Consider the following 14,521-nt stretch of genomic DNA (forward strand, 5'->3'; position numbering starts at 1 on the left):
CGTTCATGCAGAAGACAGGAACTTATCAGGAATCGTTCTAAAAGAGGAAGATGACACAATGGTTTTGGTATTTTATGGGATTCAGTTTTCCATTGAACAAAGTTTTGTGGGGAAACGTGGTCCATAACCTAGTGGACCTTATAATTGAGTAGAGAGACAGTAGTCTTTAATCTGATAATGACAGATTGTACAGAGAGCAATGAGATGGCCTAATGGAGACCCAAGGATAGCAGAGATAACAAAGGATAAGGAGTCAAATAGTCTTAAGGAGTAGAAGAGTGGAAAGGTGGGGGAGACCATTCCAGCTGCAAGAATAACATATTCAAAGGCCCTGTGGCAGATAATGTATGATATATTGAAGAGCTATAAGAAGACCATCTCTGAAGCACATGAGGTCAGAGGTGAAAATGGTCCTAAAGGGATAGAGGGAAAGATCATGCATGCATTAGAGGCCATATAAAGGATTTCAATGTTTAGCCTCAAAGCAACCAAATTGTATTTTCAGCAGGAGTAGGAACATTGAAACATTATCAAGTTTGAATTTGAAAAAGATAAATTTAATTGCTGTGTCTGAACTTAGATGCTTGAGGTTGGGTTGCAAACAGGAGGGGGTACATAGTAAAGTCTAATGAAGAAACCATTGTAATTGGGTTAAAAGTGTCCGTGTTATGGACTAAAGTAGTGACAGCATTTCACTCTAGAGCATTGGGGAAGGCCTAGATCTGTGAGTATGATTTGGGATATAATAATCACAATTCATATGACTGCCTGAATGGGGGGTAATGAGGAACATGGAGGCATTGAAGATACTGCCTTGTTTTCTGGCAGGATGATGGAAGCACTCACTGGCACAGGACCAGGTTTGGAGGAAGAACCTGGGTTCAGGTTTGGGTTTGTTGATGTTGAGGTCTTTGAGATGTCTGTATGGATCCAGAGGTCCAGAGTTGGGAATATAGGCCTGATCCAGAAACATAATGTTGGAGATCCTTGGGACATGGATGGCAATTGAAGCCAGGAGGTTGAATGAACTTCCCTGAGAGACTAAGCAAGAAGAAAAGAGGTATTTGGGGAACCGAATCTCAAGAGATTCCAGCCTTTAAAGTCCAGGGAGATTAGCAGGAGGCAATACAAAGTTAGCCGAGAAGGAGGTCGGAAGAGAGGGACAAGAGGGAAAGCAGGACACGGTGATGCTCCTCCGCGTGAGGGAAATGTTCAGTAGCATCTAATGCTCTTAACACCAGCTCAAATGGGGATCTTCAAAATGCCCATCGTATATGGATGCAAGGGAGAATACTCCAGCCCCTGTGGGAGTTTTTCAGGAGGTGTGGTGAGGACAGAAGCGAGGGCAGTTGGAGAACGCCGGAGAAGGAGGCGTGAGAAACAAGTTCTGTGGGAACGGGGGTGTTGTGAAGGAGTGGCTTACGTCAGCGCAGGCTGCTGGAACAAATGTCACAGACTGGGTGGCTTAAACAATAAACTCTTATTTCTCACAGCTGGGAAGCCGGGAAGTCCAAGATCAAGGCGCCGCATAGACCTGGGGTCTAGTGAGAGCCCTCTCCTGGGTTTGCAGACAGTCTTCTCATGTCCTCGTCAAGAAAGAAGGCAGAGCCAAGATCTCTGTCTCTTCTTGCAAGGGCAGTAATCCTATCGTGGGGGGCTTTATCCTATGAAATAACCCCCCCAAAGATCCCTGTTCCCAATACTATCACACTGGACATCAACATTTCAGTATATGAATTTTGAGGGGACACAAGTATTCAACCTGTGATAGTTGTCTTGTAAGCCCAGTGGTTTGGGAAACTGATAACTCCTTGAGGAAAGAAATACTAACCTTTTTAGAAAGGCTGGGTCCATAAATTGCCCTTTTCAAGGTACCTAAATGGAATGCAGTCTGCTACTGTGGGTTTCGGATTACATTTCCAGGGCTTTGTTTTTATTTTATTTTTTTTCTTCTTTCCTATTCTTGTCTCTTCTTTTCTCTTCTCTTCTTTTCTTTTTTTAAGAAATTCCTATATCCAATGTGAGGCTTGAACTTACAACAATCAATAGTTGTGTGCCCTATTGAAAGAGGCAGCCAGGCACCCCACCAGTTTTTGTTTTGTTTTGTTTTCCTTTTCTCTCAGTTACCAGGAGAAAATGCATCTTGTTCACTCCTGAAGCAGGTCCTTCTGTTAGAAATGACATGTGTGACACCATGTGATGGCCACATCTGTCTAACAACTTGGCTGTGAGACTTTGCAGACACATAGGATGTGGGATTTCAAAGGAGCAATTTTTCCTCCCTGTAGGCTTATTTTTCTTCCCTTCCTTCCTCCCAGGCTGATGAGCCCTGAAAACACGCTGCTGCAGCCCAGGGAAGAGGAAGGGGTCAAGTATGAGCGCACCTTCATGGCGTCTGAGTTCCTGGATTGGCTGGTCCAGGAAGGCGAGGCCACCACAAGGAAGGAGGCCGAGCAGCTCTGCCACCGGCTCATGGAACACGGCATCATACAACATGGTGAGTGTGCGGGGCGGCTTCCGCCGAGGTCACAGACGACCCTAAAATCATGTGGCTTACAATGGCACGTGTGTGATTCTCACTCATGGTTTTGTTGTTCCTCTGCATGGGCCTGGGCTCCGCTTAGCCTGTCTCCAAACTGGGCTCAGGTTCAGCTGCGCTGGCCGTGCGTTCTCGTGCTGGGACCCAGGCTAGAGGAACATTTACTCCCTGGGATATATTGTTCTTATAGATGAGGCCGGAAGCTTAAAGAGGATAGGTGGATCCTTACAGCATCTCCAAAAACCTGATCAGATGCGATGTAACATCCCCAGCACATGTGTCCGATTGGTTACAGCAAGTCACTGGGTCCAGTCCAGATGAGAAGTAGATATTTCTCACCAAGTTGGGAGCAAGGGGAGGGTACCATTTGCTGAACCACGGTGCAAACCACCACAGTGAAGGATTCATCCAAAAGGCCTTGTAAGAGTGTGACTTTCCTTTTAGGGCTGACTCATAATGATGATGGCATAACCTATCAGTTAAGAACGACATTAGTTATCTATTGCTGCATCAGAAATTACCCCAGACATAAAAGCTATAAAGCAATAATAAATGTTTATTACCTCCCGCAGTTTCTGTGGGTCATCAGGTTAGGAGAGGCTTAGCTGGGTGGTTCTGGGGTGGCGTCTCTTGTGAGATTGCAAAGATGTCAGTCGAGGGCTACCATCATTGAAGGCCTGGCCGGCTACAGGATTGGCCTCCACAGGTGGCCCCGTGTGTGCCTCACAAGTTGGTGCTGACGTTGGCAGAAAGGTTCCATCCAGTGCTGTCTGGACTTCTTCATAAGGCTGCTAGAGAGTTTTTAGGACATGGAGACCTGGCCATTCTTGAGGAGGGAGAACTCAAGAGGATACAAGACCGAAACTGCCGTTATCTTCTAAGTGAGCCCTGGAAATCACACACTGTCATGTCCTCAGGACTCCACTGGTGACCAGGTCAGCCCTATTCGGTGAGAGAGGACTATGCAAGGGTGGGAGTACCAGGAGGCAAAGACCGCCTGAGCCATCCCGGAGGCTGGCTGTTGCAAGAACAAAGGCTCTGGAATCCCAACTCCACCAGTTATAGCTACTTGCCTTCTCTCATCTCTAAAATGGGAATATCTACACAGGAGGTTGTAAGAATAAATGTGGCTGATGTGAACCACTCAGTTCAATGCCCTGATCTTAATAAGTGCTCAGTGTATTAACACAGCAGCAAGGTGTAGGCTCTGAACAGAGAGGAAGGGGCTGGGAACCATCAGCCTAAAAGTTAATAGGAAAGGTCAGACTTGAGTCATTCTTTTATTTATTTATTTATTTATTTATTTATTTATGTGCTTATTTATTTGTCAGAGAAGAGAGCACACACACACAAGCAGGAGAAGTGGCAGGCAGAGGGAGAAGCAGGCCCCTTGCTGAGTAGGGAGCTCTGTGTGGGACTCGATCCTGGGATGCTGGGGTCAAGACCTGAGCTGAAGGCAGAAGCTTAACTGACTGAGCCACCCCGGTGCCCCTACTTGAGTCATTCTGGCTGTGAATTCCCTACTTCCCTACTTCCACACAGGCCTGGGATTTCTATCCCAAGGTTAGAAAGATAATAATGGAATTATAGAGGTGAAAGACTCAGAATTATTTGGAGCAGTGTTTCACAGCTGCAGATTGTAACCTTTTAGTGGGCTGTGAAATCAATTTAGAGAGCCATTCCCAGCATGACTACTCCCCAAAGTATGGGCCAGGGACTGTACAGTGTCACCATGGGAGCATGAAAGAAACACAGAATCTCTGAGCCTACCAATTCCTGCTGAGTCTAATCTACATTTTAGCATGACCCCCATGTGGTTTGAATGCACATCAAACCTTGAGGTGCACTGGACTGGATTTAACTAGGACACACAAGAGCTGTTTGCATGAAGGGGGAGTGATATTAGACAGGTTGTTTATTTTTTAATGAAATAAAAAGTACATTTTTATGAATCAAAAAGAACATCAGAAGCATAGTCTATGTAATATCATTAAGTATTGTTTTGTAAAACTTTGATTTCAGTGAGATAATGATACAAACATTGGACATAGTCAAGTGCATATTGATTTGCCACATACACATCATTACTGTGTGCTGGGGTCAAGTGTTTTGAAACCCATTGGCACAGAGGCTGTGGCCAAAGAGGCCCTCAAGCCACTCATTATATTCCAGGGGGTTTCTCCTCAGTAACCCCGCCAGGACTACAACCATTTACTGATGGCCTCCTATGTCATCTGCTGTGCTAAGCTCATTGGGGGTGGGAAGTTGGGTAGAAAGTAGGGTGCCAGTGTGGTTTCCAGCCTTAGACATCTTAGAGTCTTGTTGGGACTTGAATATGGCTATGGAAGCAATTAGCAAACAGAGGAAGTACTGGACATTTCATTTATTTCTTTTATACCCTGTGGCAAGCACCATTCTAATGATTTCACCAATACTGGCTTATTTAAACCTCTTAAACTCTTTGAGGCATATATGTTTTGTTTTTGTTTTTGTCTTTGTTTTTTAGGATTTTATTTATTTATTTGACAGAGAGAGAAAGCATAAGCAGGGGGAGTAGCAGGCAGAGAGAGAGAGAGATGCAGGTTTCCCCGATGAGCAAGGAACCCGATGCGGGGCTTGATCCCATAATGCTGGGAACATGACCTGAGCTAAAGGCAGACACCTAACGGACTGAGCCACCCAGGTGCCCCGAGACAGATGTTTTTTGTTGTTATGGTTAAATTTATTTTTCTGTGGTAAGAACAGCAACCGTGAGGTCATTCTTCTTAACAAACTTCTAAGTGTCCAATATAGGATTGTTGACGATAAGGCAGGTGTTATTATCATTGTTTTACAGAAAAGGAAACCAAGGCCCCAGCAGGCTAAAGATTTCATCTGAGGCCACTCGGGTAGTAACATCTAAAAGGATATTTGCTAATAAGTGTGAACTCAGAGTTGGTTGGAATATGGGGCTATCCACAGTGAAAAACGGTGTATTTGGGTTAGAGTTAGTGCTGTTGTCTTTGCTATAGATGGAAAACTTGGTGATACCAAGTACCAGAGAAAACTAGCCTCTTATACTACAGTTTAGTGACTGATACTGTAACATCTTCAGAGAGAAGAGAGAAGGTGCCAGGAATTGTTTCCAAATGATTTCCCAAGAGCTAGTAATTATACATCAACTACATTGTAGTTTTGTAATGCTATCAGCATGAAGTTGCAATGTAAAGGATAAAAGAAGGCATTACCGAGAGCAAATATGAACCCCCAGATGTTTGCTTTCCGGAGTTTCAGGAGGACTGAATATTCTCTATCTGGAGACATCAGAGTTTCCAAGGGAGCCCAGTTTCCCGGTCCAGGAGTCCATCGCTAGATAACAGGTTCCATATTTGAGTTATGAAAATATGGCCACCTTGTATGTGCCTTTTAGAGCTAATGACAGTTAGTGTCTTGTGCCAGTTAGTGTCTTATGTAAAGCACTGCGTTCTCTAGCTAATAATTAACTTCACAGGCGAACCATTAAAGACAGACCGATGTTAGGCTTTGAGCAGAAGGTTTCTGGATAAATGTGATTCCTTAGACTGAAACCAACAGACAAAAAAATCAGGCCGCCCATGAAATTCTAACTAGCTTCATTTATGAATGGTGGATGATGTGTTCTGTAATCAAGATTTTATTTATTTATTTGACAGGTAGAGATCATAAGTAGGCAGAAAGGCAGGCCGAGAGAGAGGGGGAAGCAGGCTCCCTGCTGAGCAGAGAGCCCCATGCGGGACTCGATCCCAGGACCCCGGGATCATGACCTGAGCCGAAAGCAGAAGCTTAACCCACTGAGCCACCCAGGCACCACTATACTGTATATTTAATGTGTGTATGCATCACATATACAAGATATATATATATATATATATATATATACATATATATATATATATATAAAATCTTATTTCATTTTCACAGCAACTCTGTGACATTGCATCGTTCTTATTATTCCAGTTTTACAGTGAAGAATTCAGAAGTGCAAAGCCTTTAAGCTCTTTCCCCAAGGGCGCATAGCTAACAGTAACTACTAGGTATTGTGCCTTAGACATTTTCCTTGGCCCAGGATGTATGCACCTGGGTGTGGCTGCCTGATACAGTGGCATGAACCTTGTCTCGGGAGACAGGATCAGGTCCCCGCTTTTCCACCTACGGAGTGACCCTGTCAACCTCTCAAGTCTTTCATTCCTGAGGCTTTTAGATTTATGAAATTAGAGTCACATTATCCACTTTTGAGAGTTACTGACTCGCTCTGTGGGGAAGATCATATGATCTCACACATGAACTGGAAGGATTCAGCATAAAGTCCGCCTCACGGCGAAGACTGATTACGGTGAAAGGACCCAGAGAAGGATCGCTGTGGGGAAAGACACCTCAGGTGCTGACTGGAGAAGCCCAGCGCAGGATTTCTCTGTCCTCCCTCCTAGAACCATGCAGATCTGGCTCCTTCGTCCAGCAGGGACTTGCCCTAATACACGGGCAATGCCTCTGTCCCGCCGGAGCCCACTCGAGACTCAAGGACAAGGTTTTCGCTGGGGGCCGCTCATGGAGGGACACTCTGCCCGTGTGACCCGGCGCGACTACCCGCACTGCAGAGTCGCAGAAGGAAGGCATGTGTTCTCCGTAAATCACAGTGTTTGTACAAACAATCTAGGCAGGCTGGTATAGCGGTGTGCGGTGTACCAAGTGGGTAAAGTTGCCTTATTAGTCAGTAACTTCGGGAACTTTCCAGAAGCCAAGTTCCCAGATTCGAGCCTCAGACCGGGCCCACCAGCAAGCCCTCCTGGATCGGGGCTGCCGTGGGAACCCCAGCACAGAGCTGCCGTGAGGTTTCCATGAAGAGTGGTTGGCAAAGCTTTCCGAACAATGCCTACTTCTTAGGGGCTCCAGACGCCAGCTATTGTATGCGATCTGATCGACGGGAAATAACAGTTTAAATTTATAGAGCCCTACCATGTGCCAGCCACTGTTTCTAGTCACTCTCCTCATGGACTCATTCCTCTCCCTGACTCTGTTAGGTATCATAATTCTTCCCCTCTTAAAGATGAGCTTAAGGGGCGCCTGGGTGGCTCAGTGGGTTGAAGCCTCTGCCTTGGCTCAGGTCATGATCCCAGGGTCCTGGGATCGAGCCCCACATCGGGCTCTCTGCTTGGCAGGGAGCCTGCTTCCCTTCCTCTCTCTCTGCCTGCCTCTCTGCCTACTTGTGATCTCTCTCTGTCAAATAAATAAATAAAATCTTAAAAAAAAAAAAAAAAGATGAGGTTAAGTAACTTGCGGAAGACAAGAGCTGGTAAACAGCAGATTCAAGATTGAAATCCAGGCAATCTGGCTCTTACCACTAAATAGGACCGGACCCATTGGAAGCTCTGTAATTCCCCCACTTTTATTGCTTTGGCACATAGCGCCTGGCAGATGTTTTAGCCATAAAAATGATTAGCTCATAACATAGATGATTCCCTTTCTCCAAACAATGCTGGGACACCTTGGGATTCTTGTGCAGCCTTCACAAATGTGATGAACACGTTTCTCTGCTCACGTAAAGTATCTGCCTATGCTCTAGCTGCTCTCCAGCTAACTTTGCCTTACATGGAGGGAGCTAGAAACCAGATAATCACATGGGTCAGCTGCTCACAGCTGCAGCGGCTGACCTGGAATAATCAGGCTCCTGCTGCTCTGTCCAGGCGTATAATTTCCTCTTTTAGAGATTTAGTCAGAGCACTTCAGCAATTTCAACACTTCATCAAGCCCTCTCTCTTTTTCTTTTTGTTTTGAGCGTATATTTATATAACATTTTGCAGTTCCCAAAGCAGGTATATGTATATTATCTTTTCAGTCCTCCCAGTTGCTGGGGGAGAGTTGGGATTATCCCCTTCTCTAGTGGAAGACGGTAGCTGAGACATTCACTCGGACAGCCGTGAAGAGGGAGCTTGGAATCTGCCACACAGGAAGCTAAGTGCCAGATCGAGACAACAATGAACCCAATCTTTCCAGTAATTAAGATCACTGATAGAGTTCAGCCTAAGCCTAGAATAGCCTGGCCAAGGAAAGAATGAGAGAGAGAGAGAGAGAGATGGGGAGGAGGGAGGAAGAAAGGAAGAAAAATGGCCTTGAAGATTGAGGCCAAAAGCAAGATTGCAACTTGCCCAAGACTGAGGGATCCTGCAGAAAAGAAAGTCTTCTGCCGTTATTAAAACAGTAAGGAAGACTTGCCCTAAGACTATTGCAGTGAGGGAGGGAGGTGGAGCTCAACTCTGAATGTCACAAGGACTAGTGGGGATTTGTAGCTACTGGACAAGGTGAGGGGATCAGGGGATGGAAATGTATTAATAGGGGGCATCCAGGGTAGGGGGATTCCTGCTAAACCAATTTAAGAGAATTCTTCGGAAAGGTAGGCCAAGGACTTATACGTCAAAGATGGAGGATGAGAAACTTGTCAAATATCAAGATTGATTGGGCATTGTGGTGGGTGAAGGTTCTCACTAAAGTGACTTAGCAGGATTCTTCGCAAGAAGAAAGCAAGCCAAAGACGGGATGGGGGGCCAAGGTCAAGGCCTAATCAAAAAGAAGGTTCAGGGGAACCTGGCTATCCCTTCTCAGCCTTTTGGCTAAGATCAAGTGCAGGGGAACCTGGCTACAAAGTCAGAACACAGAGAAAGTCTTTGTCAATGGCAACCTACCCTTGCCGGCCTACCCTCCCTTCCTGTCCTTGTCAAGACTCTCCTACTCACATTTTCTTGCTTTTTGCTTTTGGTCACTTCTTGCCTCCAGAAAATGAAGATTTTTCTATTACAAATGGTACCCAGTCAATATCTTCATCTTTCTTTACCCTTAACTAGAATGTAAGTGCTTTAAGGGCAGACCATTTGTTTTCTCTCTTTGTATCCCCAACGGCTTGGCATTTGTGTAGTAACTGTTCAGTAAAAAAGTGTTCAATGAACGGATGACAGTAATGACCCCAAATTGAGGCCTTGCCATTTGCAGGGCACAGGGCTGAGTATTTATGCCCTGTTCTTTGAGTGTGAGCAGCCCCAGTCAGCATTGGCTTTAAACATATGGCAGAGCTATCCGACAGTGAAAGGAAACATTGAAAAACCAGATGCCTGAAGAACTAGAGCACCACTTGGGGATCCAGGTGCCAGGAACCTGTGACTAAAGGGCCATGTCTTCCAGCCACCCACCTCCTGGGAACCAGCTCCAAGCTCAACTCCAGAGAGATTCTGATTGGCCGAACTAGGTCACATGCCCACGGCTTCATCCAAAAGGAGCGGAACCCTTTGACTGACTGACAGACTCACCAGGAGGAGAGGGCTGTTGGTCACCAAAAAAAAAAAAAAAAAAAAAAAGTTGAAAGTTCTGTCAGCACTGGGAAATGAGCGCTAAGGCAGGCAAAAGTGTTAGACAGGCTTTTTTTTTTTTCTTTTGTTTATTTGTTTTAATTGGGCTTTGATAGACCCCATACAGTACTTCCTTGGTTCCCTGATTCATTGTTTGCCTGTAACTCCCAGTGATCCACACAAGACAGGCTGTTCTTAACCACTGTTAGTTCCTTTAATCCTTCCCCCTCAAATCAGTGCATTTGGTATTGTTGTCCCTGCTGTTTTAGATGACCGTGTTGTAGGATTTGCAACTAGTATGACCGTTCTTCGCTTCTAAATGATAAACTCTGAATAGGGGGGGAAAAAAAAGCTTGGGGAGAATATTTTCCTCAATCTACTTTTAATAGTTCTTTCAAGCATAATCTTTATGAACAGCCACAATCTAATAAAACCATTTCATTTTCTCAATTTGGAATTTTGGGGAATTATCCCACTGTGCCTTCTGATGTGCTTTGACTCTATTTTACTTTTTATTATAGCTGAATCCAAAGCAAGAAGGAAAATGTACACAGCCAGAATTTTGCTGCAATGTAAACAGAAGGGAGCAAGGTTGCTTGGTAAAGTCAAGGGCTAATGCGCTGGCACACATTACAGTGTTGATTCTGGTTAAAGGAAAACAGGTCTGTAGCCACACTGAGACTTAACTATTAGAAAGTATGAAGGGAATGAAAGATAGCCTTATCTCATGTAATTTTCCAAAAGAGTATGATGCATAAGGAACAGAGGGCTTTTGTGAACAGTGCCAAAACTGCAAACATTTCCATCTTCAGTTGTCGTTAGTATAACTTGTCAGGTCCACAGACACTGATCTAGCCACAGACAGTGTTTGGCCCTGAAACCTGTGGTCCTACCAATTCCAATTCCTGCCTCGCTCCTGACAGCTCGCCGTCCAGTGTCCTGCCCATACGTAGTCCTCAGTTTACCCAGGTGCAGCATTCTTATAACAGCACGAGGAAGTCTTGAAGTTCAACAACACCATCGCTGTGCAGGTGAAGTATGTGGAAGGTATGCGATCTTGTATTAAGTACTACTCAGCTAGGTGTTTGGTGGTAATTTAAGGACTTCGCTGGGTTTCCATGGCCATCTCTAGTGGGACATGTAGAGGTCTCGGGTTTATTAGAAAGGCGTATCAGGGTGGAACTGACAGTTCAGGTTGCTGATCATGATACGCCCCTCCTCTCTTCTACTGCTCAGGAAGCACCACGATGTTAAGTCTGGGCTACTGATGGACATGAGCTTGACCATCGTCCTCAAGCCAAAATGGAGGGGGGTAGGACAAAACATTAAGAGGCCTTCCTTTAAGGAATGAAATGCCTCCATTCTCTTTTCCATCGCAGATCATTTTTCTAGCTCTTGAGTCAGCGTCAGTCTTGAGTGAGTTTTTTGTGGCAGTCCCTTGCAACGGGGAGACTGAGGCATTGGAGGAAGGGTTCATGTCTGGGACCCAGGTTCTCCTTGGATACTAATAAGGATTTTTCTCACAGCATTTCATCCTTGCGGCTGTCCTGCAGTCTCTCGTGGTCATGCCTCTAGAAAGTCCCCAACTAGCCACGCCTGGCTCAGGATCCTTACCTACTCAGGCTCCCGTTAACTCAGTTTCTCTTTGCTGACCCTCCCCTCCCAGACGGTGTGTCTGGATTGTCATTTTGTGTTTGGGCCCCCAGTTCCTTCTCCAGCTGCCTCCTCCCCTATTCTGCTAGGAATGGCTAAGTAAACTTATTTGTACTGGGCATACAAATAAAGCGTATTTGTACTGGGGAGTGATGGCTGGGTGTAAAACTGACCATATGTCAACTCTGATCGGTGTGACTATGCAACGGTATTAAGTTAAAATTTATGAAGGAATTACACACACATAGGCACACACATCCAGATTACAATGGAAAACATGTGTTTATTAATGTTCATAACCAAATTTGGTCAAATTTAGAGAGTAATCTTTTTGTAAAATTTTTATGTAAATTATTTTAAAACTGACATAAAATTTGAAAGGCTCTCACATTTTCTCTAGCTTTTCTCTAAAAAGCTTCCTTTCACTTTCTTCTCTGTCCCAGTGGTGACATGGGACCTACGGAGGAGCCCCCCATCTTCTATCCAAGCAAGGCCTCCATATCGGGATCTATATTCTCTCCATCTTATTGGAGAGATTGCAGTTTCAGTCCAGTTGGAAACTACCAAAGCCACCATGCCTGGGGAGAAGGGGTAGGTGCTGGTTTGGCCCACTGGCTGGCTCCTGTCTTTCTAAAATCATCTTTGACAGTTGCCGAGAGCATAATGACAAAGAAGGATTCCTGCCAAGTGGGAACATCAAGTGCTTCCACATCAAAATGAAGGAACTGGATGGGGGATATAGTGTGACTGGATGGGGGCAGGAAAAGGGACGGCGGTCATGAGAACCCTCGATCACTCAGCTGTCAGAAGCTCGGGGTAACGACAGATAGCTCTCAAAGTGCTACACATAAGGGCATGAACTTGTTTGGTGGCTAGCTGGTCTGTTCCTATGGCATATCAGCCTCTACTCTAGACTGATTCCTGTTTCCCACAGGAGTATGATATAAGCCATAAATGCAATCCATAGAGGTACTTTTAAAATTTCTAAGAGCCACAGTAAAAACAATAGAAGCAGGTGAACTTAATCACAATAATCTTATGTGAAGTCACCGTCTCTAAAATATCATTTCAAAATATGGTTAACATGACAGATACCGATCAGCTCTTTAATGTTCTTATTTTCCTTACTCAATCTTTTAAAATTCAGTGCAGGGGCGTCTGGGTGGCCCAGCCAGTTAGGCATCTGACTTTTAATCTCAGCTCATGTCTTGATCTCAGGGTTGTGAGTTCAAGCCCCATTCAAGCCCCAATACTAATACTAATAAATAATAATAATAATAATAAAAAATCCAGAGCTCATCTCAATTTGGACTCTGCGACATTTTAAGTCCTTGGCAAGCCTATGTGTCCTTTGGCTGTCATTCTAGAGAACCAAGCTCTGGAGCTTTCTGAATCCATCACAGGGTAGGACAGTATCCTGGGGAATGTGTTTGTCATTTTTCAGCCCCCATCTCAGACATCTTTGTCTGTGGCTAAATACCCGAACATTTGCGTCAAAGAAGCACCTGGTTATCTCTGTTTTGCCATGCCAGTTTGGACACCCCCACAGAGCTGGTTGCCGGCCGTGGAAGTTTCTGGAATGGCGACAATAATTCTCTCTTTCCCAGCACCCTGATTTCACAATCATGTTTTCTTTCTCTTCTGTTTTTTAAATATTCTCTTTGATTTTTAAATATTTCCACAAGTCAGAAACTGTTGCCTGCCATCACTTAGGCTGGTTTTGATCTTGGAGGCTCCCTCTTTGCTCAGAAAGGGCTTATCCAGTAAGTAACGCAAAGCTCAGGAGCACTTGCTTAAACTCCTGCTCTTCCTTGTGGGCTCTTGGATTTTTGCTGGCAGCAGTATAGTTATTAATGGTGCATTGACATTATTGTGACCTGCCTTTGAGAGATCTGTGTGTCCCCATATGTTTATGAATTTCACTTACGATGGATAAAAGATGAGGTTATTGTAATTTCTTTTCTGCCGATGTGAAAATTGAGGCCCAAGGAATGTCCATAAGCAGTTCCGTCCCAGAGGAATCAGAGCCGAGTGGCTGGAAGGCGTATCTTCTGCCTGCATGACTTTATGTCTAATCCCTCTTGGCTTCGAGTCAAGCAGTTTGTTGTAAAGTGTGGGCTGCAAATAAATGGAAGCATTTGTTTTTTTAAGCTTTTGATTTCATGTCTCCAGACCTATATTTGGAACAGCATCAGGATTGTGTTTTGGTACAAATAACAGAAAATATAATAATGACAGGTTGAACAGAGAGGTCCTTCTGCCTCAGGCAGGAAGCTGCTCCAGGGAGAGGTGGGGAAGGGGGTGTCCTGGGCTGACAAGAGGTTGATAAGGCCCCATCCATTTCTGCTTGGCTATTCCTAGAGTTCGCCAGACTTCCTGTCTGTACTGTAGGCAGGGAAAAGATGGAAAGGCAGAGAGAGGTCACCTAGTAAGACTTGGCTTTTTGTTTAGGAAAGGTTGCCTCTTCTCAACACTTACACCTACATCATGAGGGTCAGAACTGGGTCACCTGGTCACCCTTGACAGAAGGCGATCAGTGATCGAATGTCTTTTACTGAGGGACACTGCTGCCATGGGCAAGTCATAAAGGAGGAAGAAAGAGAGAGTGGTTTTGGATAAGCAGCTAGCGTTGTCATCCACAAGGACAAACGTCTTTTATCATTTCACAGTGAAATATGCTTCCCTGGGAAACTGGGCTTCCAAGGGATAGTTTCCTTCTTGCGTCCATTCACGGAGTTCCTTGTAGCTCTAAGTGAGATTTGAAATCGCTGGGGGTACCAATGTCAATGTCTTAGTTTTGACCACTGCACATGGTTATCTTAACATGAGGGTGTGTCGGGGTAGATGGGGACTATCTATACTACCTTTACTGCTTTCCTATAAATGTAAGAAGATTTCAAAATACAAAACTTATTTAAAAAAAAAAAGCATGCAACGTTTTTTCCTATACTTTTTTTTTGTTTAAGAAAAGGAGAGT

At 44.7% G+C, this 14,521-nt stretch overlaps 1 protein-coding gene across 2 annotated transcripts in view; it reads left to right on the forward strand.

Moving 5' to 3' along the window:
- The window catches only part of DEPTOR (DEP domain containing MTOR interacting protein), a 131,232-nt gene that overhangs the window by 66,225 nt on the left and 50,486 nt on the right, over positions 1 to 14,521 (forward strand). For both annotated transcript variants that reach the window (XM_045078079.1, XM_045078078.1), the window contains exon 4: positions 2,319 to 2,497. In XM_045078079.1, coding sequence (XP_044934014.1) covers positions 2,319 to 2,497 — 179 coding nt within the window. The remainder of the gene's footprint in view (positions 1 to 2,318; positions 2,498 to 14,521) is intronic.

This window comes from Mustela putorius, unplaced genomic scaffold (assembly GCF_011764305.1).
Source record: "Mustela putorius furo isolate JIRA1106 unplaced genomic scaffold, ASM1176430v1.1 tig00000228_pilon_pilon_pilon, whole genome shotgun sequence".
In the NCBI taxonomy this organism is placed as follows: Eukaryota; Metazoa; Chordata; class Mammalia; order Carnivora; family Mustelidae; genus Mustela; species Mustela putorius.